Here is a 10,110-nt window from a genome sequence, read left to right as displayed (position 1 = left end):
GTGTCATTAACATTCCAGCAGTCATTTCGGCACCGTTAACACTCCACTACATGACGAGACAGCTCAGCCTGCAGCTCTCTACACATTGCACTTTCTCACTGAATGCATCTCTTGTTTTTTCCCACTCATAAACACTCTCAAACACCCACCTACACAAATATATATGTGTGTGTGTGTGTGTGTGTGTGTATATATATATATATATATATATATATATATATATATATATATATATACATACATACTGTATATACATGCCAACATACATACTGTAACTAAGACAATAAAATAACAATATTTTTCCTGACATATGGGTGTCCATATTGACTCATCATTCTTGTGCTGTCATTTTCAGATGACTTCTACAAACGTCATTTGTCACACCACTTTTTCTCCCTCTCTTGACAGATGCAAGATAGGTACAATTCAGGTAATTATCTGACTGATGTCCTTGGGTCTTGTGGTATGTTTTGGAAAGCACATTTGTTTTGCACCCTTGCACTAGGATTTGGCTGAAACGCCCTGACCGTTGGTATGTGTGCAGGCTCGCTGTGTTTGCTTGAGGTATTGTAGTGAAGTGTGTTTTGCATCTATGCCTCTAGGGCTCAGAAAAGGCAGTGCATGTTGATAGGACTTACAGGGGACTCACTCTGATGTAATCAGTCTCTGTGGCTACATGTTGTGGAGTGAGAGCCCTCTTGCCTCTGAGCTAAGAATGCACTAAGAATGACAAATATTGAAACCATAGAACTCGATCATTACATTTGTGTGATAGGTGTTACCCAGTGCATATACAATGTATTATTATATTCTAATGATATCCCAAATTGTTTATCAATCTAGTGTGTCAATGCAATGTTAAGGCATGTTTTCTGCCGCATCTGTTTGTGTTGTGGTGTGATATTAATTTAAAATCAGCTGCTTAACATTTCAAAGTATAATGCAAAGTAAGAATTTATTTTGAAGTTACAAAATATTTAAGAAATAACATTTTTATTTTACATAATCTGTACAGAGATGACATCTGTGTAACTAAATGACTTTGTAACAACAGCAAAGAAATAACTCTTATTAAATAGAAGACTGAAAAATTAAAGACAAGGAAGACAATGTGTTGCTGTACATGGTAGAAAAAATGAGACAGAGCTACAGATGGAATCCATAATTTTGTACCCTGATTGTTAGGCCTCTTGAGAAAGATCAATACTTATTTTACACATATTGGAATGGCTTTGCCACCATATTATAATAGCTAAAATATTGGCCTCTTTGGTACAATTATTAGGTACAATATATTTTCATGATATTCAGTTTATTACAAAAAAAAAAAAAAAAAAAAAAAAAAACATTTTCAATGGCAGTTTTTTATTTTTTAACTAATCCAGCAACTTTTCAGTGCAAACATCTTAACAATCATCCGCTCTGGAAAGCAAGCGAAAGATCACATTTCAAGTATTGATACAGAGTTAAAGACAAGTAGAAAAAAAAAAAAGAATTCAGTTTGTTTGACATGACTCAGGATTACTATACATTGCATAGTTCATGCGGCACTTTATATTAAAAGGACTTTGAGCAAGGGTAGGTCCACCTCTATGTACCTTTTTGAAGGCTTTGCATTATGCAAGTGCTTTACATTGTGCATTTTGAGAGTTTTCGCAAGTGCTGTACTCGTGTAAACCAGCTGGACAGAATGGCAGACTGCTGCAAGCATTTGTCAGCCACTGAAGTGTCCAGATGAAGGAAGCTGTGAAGTTTGGAATTCAAAGCAAGTTCTGAAAGTAGTTTGAGTTGCATTTTGTCCAGAGGTCCTTGCCATTTGAGTAAAAGCCTCACGACTGATATTTAACAATGCCACAGACAACTGGAGTCATTGCTCTGGAAAGGACTGGGATGATGACACGCACTGATTTTGACCTCAGTCGGAATGATTTGTCATATAGTCTTGAAAAAGCTGTTGAAGTGCTGGTGTTCTGAAGTTGGAGGTACACTGAGATGTCAGTGCTTGTACAACTGCTTGAACAGTTTATAAGTACTTATGTCAGTGGATGACACCAGTTTATCTCTGGTAATGATGTAAATGTCCCTCTCCATTTTTTTAAGTCTAGAAATGGTAAACTAGAGATAAACCATTTGGTGTTGCCTTTCCCTTATCATCCCAAAGTCTTTTTGTTCATTAGAAGGTACTGACCTGTCATATATATTATGATCCATTGCTTGATGCACACACACGCACATGTGTGTGATTGTACTTTGTGAGTGCACAAATAATAACACAATCTATATGCATGTGGTATAAAAAGACCATAAATATGACCGTCACTGCTCTTGTAACATGTCATAACATGGAACCTCAAGTCCAGCAGACGTCTCAGGCACAGCCACACTCCTCCACAATCATGTTAGGCACATCACGTTTGACAATGTTGTACTCATCGTCAAAGTAGAGCATGGACATGGTGCTGAGTTTGGTGGGTATGCAACAGGAGTTGACAGATCCAGGACTCATGCCTCTCATGCGGTACTGGTTCACCACTGCGGTGTGAAATGAGGAGGCAGAGCCCGGAACACCTGCCATATAAGCTGGGCAGCTACCCTCACAGTAGTTCCCATAGTACCCCGCCGGTGCAATGATCCAGTCGTTCCAGCCAATGAGTCGGAAGTCTATGTAAAACTGCTGTCTGCAGCACAAACCGCCATTACTGCCGTCACACTCCAAGCCTCGCTTACGGATACGGTGCTTACCATCTGCCTGCTGGGCACGGACCACTAGGAAGGGTCGGTGTGAGGGGTCGCTCGGGTCCACCAGGATGGGCAGGATGTTGGCGGCCTCACAGCCCTCACAGTGGATGTCCAGGTCCTGTCGCCGACCCCCTTTACCCAACATTTCCCTTACTGCCTCGGACAGCGGAAAGGTGTGCCAGCCACTGCGTTTCAACTCCACACGTTTTTCCAGCATGGGCCAGTGCACACTCTGCCCACCAGGCTCAAAGTAGTGCACTCTCACCGTAACTTTCCGACGCAGTCCTTTCTCCTGAGCACCTGGCAACAGCTTGAAGTAGAGCCACAAGTTTGCCCGCAACACGTAGAGGTTCTGATTCCCCTCGTTGGAGATCAGAAAGTAGAGGCTAGACTTAGATGGAGTCACATCATCTGTAGGGGACAGATAAAAAATTATTGCACAAATACTGGTTCTATGATGTGACTCATAGACATCTGCAAACTTGCGCAAGAATGCAAAATATTCCAACTACTTACAAAAAACAGTGCATCCAGATTGTTTATGCCTGAGGTATATAATGGATTACATGTTGTTATTTTCTCTGATTATAACATGACAGCTCAAAACCTCTCATTAGCAACGTTCACTGACATAAAAACACCCAGTTTAGATTAGGTGCCACATTAGATTTCTGGGCCTAAGTCCAGTTGGCCTCGTGGTTTGGGGTGGGGGAGGGGGGATGGAGGATGTGGGCCTTGCCCCAGGGGGTTCACTGAGTTCACAGAGAGTGCTGTGAAAACCCTAAGCTCCTGGAGCCTCAGAGACTGACAACACAATGCACCGTGAGAGGTATTAGGAGATTGCTGTGGCACAGCCTAGCATTGAGCGTGTGGCCTTCAAACGAAAGACATGATGAGGTAACATAAAGGCCATTTACATGACACTAGCCACTTTCCAAACACAACTGTGTAGTGATTTGTGAAGTCCAAGATGCAGAGCTTTATTTATTTATTGTAATTTCCTTCTAAAGGTTCCTTTGGCCACCCACATAATTAGAGAAATTCACTTGATGCAGAAAGTTGCAAATGAATCATATTCTCTGTAATCATCATTTGAATTCCAGAGCTGCTTGGCCCATTCTTAAATGGTAAAATGACCATGTTTGCCAACAGATTAGGTTGGTCCAATGTCAACAGCTTGCCACATAAGATAGCTCTTCATTTGAAAATCTTGCTTCATGCACTTAGCCTTCCCTGCTGAAAAGAACAGCTAAGACCAGTATGAATTCCTTTTATGCTGGTTAGTGCAGGTGGATCAACTATACTGTTCACCACCAATCCCTAGCTGGTGAAGTTGGTCGACCAGCATATTTTTTTCTGGTGAAGCTGGTTGGACTAACATCCTATGCCAGTTGACCAGCATCTAAAACACAACATATGCTGGTGACAAGCAATGCTGGTCTTTTCAGCAGGGAAGTCAAGACTTGTTTTGTAAAGAGCCCAGCCCTTTCCTATCCCATGGTGCACACTCATAGTCAGAGTTCATCAGTGACAGACAATCAAGCCCTGGAGATGTGTCAGGTGTGAACAAGTATGTACTATGATGATAGGGAACTGTTTGCTGAACTGAACTATTTTTACCTTGTTAACTGCCTTTATATGCCCCCTGGATACAAATATTCTTGCATGGTCATGTGCACAAATGTTCCAGAGCCTGTCTCAACAGCTCTTGCTTGAAGTGAATTTATTCACATAGGGAAAGACACTGCCCACTTTTCTTTCTGGGTTGTGACCACATAACCCACTACCTAGGACATAACTGCTCATCCACAGTCTCATTTTAGATGGACCACAGATGGACACTGCATTGCCCGTGTAGCATTATAGGAAGCCTGATAAAGATTCATTAATAAATACTTTCACAAGATAACTACTATCACCCCTCACCCAAAGTTCTATTCAAAACATCAGTGTTGAGAAGATAGGTATCAGGTTTGTTTAGCTAGTTCACTGAAGGTTGCTCTCATGCTTTAAATGCTTAATGTGAACTGCTTGTCGAAGATCAATAAGATCAAGACCATGGCATGCTGCCTGATTAGATTTTGACTATCTGCCAATCAGTTAACACTATAGGCTCTAATTTCCTTCCTTGGATCAAATGTCAAAAAACAAAGAATTTCTGAAGAGATCAATTTGGCTCTTTGACCTTGTGGACACTGTGCCACACTGAATAGTGTATAATAATGAAGTCTTAATACCCTGCACTGAAATGGTCCTGAAAAGTTCAGCGAGCCTGAATGGCTATGCTGACAAATGAGAAGCGATCATCTACCGCTCCGCTCCTGTGGCTACGGGATACCAAATACTTCTGAAATGGCCCATAGGACAGTATCAATAGAGACCTAAAATTGGCAGCCGTCCTCTCCTGTACCTTGGCAGCCCTCTCCTTATTGCTCTCCTAAAGCATAGAGCAAGATAAGAGCCACCTTCTGGCTTATGATCGTACCGCATAACACGGAGTGAGCAACATGTGAGGCAACATAACTGCCTGCAACTGCACTGATTTGCAAATTGCATCTGACTGTACTTCACCAATTCCACTTTTTGCTCAGCAGTAGAGCATGTACCTCTAAGCAAAACGCATCTGGGGTTGTCCTAATGCCATGCCCTGGCTGGCAGCCTCTACTTAAGGGGTTAGTGCCAGCTGGCCTTAAGGCAGATGGGGGTTTGGAGAGCAGGAATTGAAGCCAGTTCCATGATGCAATGCTGCTCAGTGGTTCAAAGGTGTCATGAATAATGGGGAACACTTTTTAGAGGCCGGATGAAGCTTTGCTATTTTAAATGCATTTTCAGAGTAGGATATAGGATGAAGATCATTCCTCACCCCAGCCTCTATCACCCACAATGACTCAAATGTCTAATGCATTATTCCGAATGATTTCTTTTGTTTTCTATTGTTGTTTTTGTTCCCAAAGTTGACATATTGTTTTTAGAAAGAATGCACTGTACTCTCTCAATAATTGTCTTCCTTTTGTTATGCTGTCATGAGTATGTTCAGATCGCTCTTATTGGAGCAAGAGGTTCGGAAAATGTCCAAGATAATTGTGCTGCACAGTGTGCGAGACTGGAAGATAAAGAAGGCTGTTTTACAAGCTTTATGCTCCATCCCTGATGTATGCATAGGTTTCTACTCAAACAGAGATACTGGAAAAGAAATAATAATAATAAAAACTGAATATCAAACTTTTTCATAGGTGCATTTCAGCTATACATCCTAACGATAGACAAGGGTTGTTGTATTTCCAAACTCATGCAAATGACAGACTCAATGTCCAGACTCTGGACATTGGTAGATAAATAAAGAGAAAAAAGAATGTACAAAACTTTTCGTTGGGTTTTCTACACAAGACAAGATGCATATATTTTGCAAGTGCCATACAATGCAGGAAATGAGATACAGGACTTCATCATAACACCCAGGCACTAATGGGTATTTATGTTACTATATTTTACTTCAAAGAATCATATGTTCCTTATACAGAGGGCATTAAGAAGAACAAATATTTTTGTAGTTGTATTGTTGGTTAATAAAGAAAAAGGGTGTTAAAACGTTCTTGCCCTCTTATTAATGTATTATCTGGAATACTTTGATTGCTGTGTTAGTGGTGCTCTATGGATGTCCCAACACCCACCTAGTAAATAGGTCATAATCTGATAAACCTAGTGATTATTTTCTGTCAGCATATCTAATTATATGTGAAGAGATGGTCATGTTATTCTAATTGCTCCAATTAAACATTAACATAAGATCAAGGATGCACGCCCTTTAAAAGTACAGTCGTTAACCTTTTAAGCAGTTCTTTAACAAACCTGACTCGGCGAAACTGATTATTTCCGATGTTTCTTCTTGCATGTCGTTATAGGCAGCATGTCCATCTAAGTTGGGAATTTCAACCCTCCCGTCCTCACTCACTTTGCCAGCGTGAAGTTTGCGCAGTGCCGTAACCATGGCAGCTTTGGGAATGGGATGAGTGATATTCGGCCTCTCTCTCATCTGCAGTCGGTTTAATATGTGCCTTTTGACCGCTTCCAGAAAGTCTGTGTCCATTCGTGCCGACTCATCCGGATGCCCGAGTCCACATGAGACGCACTGAGACACTGTCTCAGCTCCCACAGCACACTGAACTGAGAGTATGCAAGCCATTAAACAGGTTACAGTGCAGACGTAAATGCTCATTTTCATAAATAGCGTGTCCATACAACAACCAATCAAATCAGTTCATGTATTCCTACCGAGCTTTTGTCAATTTGATCTATAAACAGGACAGGCTTATACTTCCAACAACCTCCTTTGACAGATGTCCATTCATCATCATGCTCTCAGTCATTTTGTGAGACGTTCACAAAGAATGTGTTTTGTATCGCCCGGTAAACACATGGAGAAATAATGAGATTTAATTTCGAGAATTCTTAAGTCTTCATTGACGGCGGTTGTCAGATGAATGACAAATTATAGCTGACGTGTAGGCTATGTAAAGAATCAAAACAAATCAAACGAGTTACTAATACTTGCTAAAACTTAGTAACTTTCTACAAAAGAAACCAAAAATAAGAAGACAAGCCAGGTATTCCTTTAAAGTGTTGTCAAAGAAGTCTTTCTTGTTTGATAACAAACTGAAAGTGTCTATACTTAAATGTTGCAAGTTATCTTCCCATCGAATATCAGGTAAAGTGATGTTTGTTCCTGCGCCTCTCTAATGCGTATTTCTGCAGCCTCAGTAAGGATGTTGTCCTTTGGTGTTTTCTCTCGTGTAATCACGACACTGAACCACCTCGCGCTGAAACTTTTTTATACTTCAAACCACGTGGGACGTTCAACCAACTGGACGCGAGATTATGAGCTAAAACAGGTTACACTCATTGACTCGCATCAGTCCAAAACGAACAGAATAGAGCCAGTCAACATGACCACTGGATCGTTTTTTGAAACCAATTTAACAAACTTTTTTTTCTTTTCCTTTTGTACAACTGTAGACTTAAACTAAAGTAACTCTTTTTATTTTTCTTAATAAATAAATAAATAAATACAAGACTGCAATTGAAGCACTATTTAAAAACTGTGGCATCGTGTTTCATATTGATTGTCAATGTCAAATGGTTTTGGTTACGCAGCTAAATGTTGTTTCTGTCAAACAGTTAAAACGTTTGCTCATAATCTGACTATAATGTGTGCAACTGCAAACTCAACCGTTCTCGTCAGGTTAAACACCAAAAAGTGATTTATTTTTTCTTTATTTTTTTTCCCCAAACCAATAATGCATAAACTTTATCGTTGTGATTTTTTAAACTATCTCTATTGTTTGTTTAATATTTATGAAATAATAAATAGATCTATGCTTTGCAAGGATCGAGTCACGTTTTGCGAGTACGAAATTATTTCAGATGTTTCTTTGTTAGCAAGACAGAGATTGCCACCGGTAGGATGGCAATGCCAACCTTATTTTTTCTTCAATGTTATGGCGCCATCTATCGCTTCACAAATATAAGTACACTTTACTTTCTGTAGTTGCCATTTCTTTCTTTCTTTCTTTCTTTCTTTCTTTCTTTCTTGTATACATCGATCAGCCACAACATTAAAACCACCTGCCTAATATTGTGTAGGTCCCCTTCGTGCCGCCAAAACAGCGTCAACCCGCATCTCAGAATAGCATTCTGAGATGCTAATCTTCTCACCACAATTGTACAGAATGGTTATCTGAGCTACTGTAGACTTGTCAGTTCGAACCGGGTCGTGCCATTTCTCTGTTGACCTCTCTCATCAACAGGGCTGTAGCAAGGAATTCTGGGCCCCATGAATATATATTGCTCTGGGCCCCTTACCTATTAAAATAATACAGTTTCAAATTTGTTGTGGGCCCCCCTGGACCTTTGGACCCCTAGAATCATTACCACCTTTCACCCCACTAGCTACGGCCCTGTTCATCAACAAGACATTTCCGTCCACAGAACTGCCGCTCACTGGATGTTTTTTGATTTGTGATCTCAGTGATTTGGACCGTGGCATGATTGTTGGTGCCAGATGGGCTGGTTTGAGTATTTCTGTAACTGCTGATCTCCTGGGATTTTCATGTACAACAGTCTCTAGAATAGCATCTCAGAATGCTATTCTGAGATGTGGGTTGGCGCTGTTTTGGCAGCACGTGGGGGACAGGTGGTTTTAATGTTGTGGCTGACTGGTGCACTGTAAAAAAAAAAAAAAAAAATCCTGTTAAATTTACAGTAAAAAACTGGCAGCAGTGGTTGCCAGAAATTCACTGTAAAAAATACGGTGAAATTAAAATAATGCAATAAAAATTAACTAAACTATATTAAATATAACACAGAACACCCCAATGTAGATAAGTGATATTAAAAATAAGAAACATAACAATTCCCATAAAATATAATGAAATGTGAAGGGTAACACAGTGTGTATAGTATATATACAGTATATACACTACCGGTCAAAAGTTTTGAAACACTTACTCATTCTTTATTAGAATTTTAGAATAATAGTAAAGTACAGAAGCCCTGAACCGCAAGGTGGAAAAAGAAAAAAAATAATGGTGAAAAAAAAAAAAAGAGTGTCTCAGTTCCTTCCTGAGCCTAAGTCTTACATTTTTTTTTCTCTTCCTAATTTTTTTTTCTCTCTTCCCAAAAATGTTTTTTCTCTCTTCAAAAAAATTTTTTTTCTCTCTTCAAAACTGTTTTTTTTTTCTCTTCAAAAAAATGCATGCGGTACCAACCTTGGCCACCAGGTGCCACTATCAGTAAACATGTAATCTTATGCTTTTAATGCTTTCTCTGTTGCTATATATCTGAATAATACATGTATTATTTATTTAAGGGTTTGCAAACCTTAATCAAGACAAAATCAGGTTACATATGTTTGATATGGCATTTGTTGTCGTGTAACAACTGGAGTTATTTTTTTGTTCGAAATTGTTGGGTTTTCTAAACCATCTATGCCGTTTGCTCAGTGTTACATGGTGGAAGCGGAGGAATGTATTGAGGAAAACGGGAAACATGGGGAATTTTTATTATGTTTGTCCTTTTGAAGTGTTAAGGGTACATCTGGTAATGTTAATATTGTTGTAAGTAATCAAATTTCTAAATGAAAAGATCATTTATAAATTAAATCCTCGTGACTGAACGGGGATGTCATGTGCAGACTTTCATGGTGGAATTTAATTAACATAATATATTTTAATATAACAAGTTGTCTATGCTTTCGAAACACACTGTCTACTGCAGAAGTGAAGAGTTCCAGATGAAGAATGTCAAATAAATATCCAAATATTGTTGGTCTGTCTAAACATGAGCTAGACAGTTACGCCGATGTAAAATGCTGAT

General features: G+C 39.4%; 1 protein-coding gene across 2 annotated transcripts; it reads right to left on the bottom strand.

Annotated features, from left to right (window-relative positions):
- Positions 1-1,311: 1,311 nt before the first annotated feature.
- Positions 1,312-7,523, bottom strand: LOC127448510 (inhibin beta B chain-like). 2 transcript variants are annotated; one of them, XM_051711123.1, is made up of 3 exons: positions 7,012-7,523; positions 6,589-6,898; positions 1,312-3,150 (listed from the first exon to the last, which is right to left on the bottom strand). In XM_051711123.1, the coding sequence occupies exons 2-3, from the start codon at positions 6,824-6,826 to the stop codon at positions 2,369-2,371; spliced, it is 1,020 nt and encodes a 339-aa protein (XP_051567083.1). In that variant the 5' UTR covers positions 6,827-6,898; positions 7,012-7,523; the 3' UTR covers positions 1,312-2,368. The 2 variants fall into 2 exon arrangements, with proteins under 2 accessions (XP_051567083.1, XP_051567082.1); XM_051711122.1 differs by having other exon boundaries at positions 6,589-7,523.
- Between the last annotated feature and the right edge of the window lie 2,587 nt (positions 7,524-10,110).

This window comes from Myxocyprinus asiaticus, chromosome 11 (assembly GCF_019703515.2).
Source record: "Myxocyprinus asiaticus isolate MX2 ecotype Aquarium Trade chromosome 11, UBuf_Myxa_2, whole genome shotgun sequence".
Taxonomy (NCBI): Eukaryota; Metazoa; Chordata; class Actinopteri; order Cypriniformes; family Catostomidae; genus Myxocyprinus; species Myxocyprinus asiaticus.
Note: the sequence above shows the minus strand (reverse complement) of the source record. Positions and strands in the feature narration are given on the sequence as shown.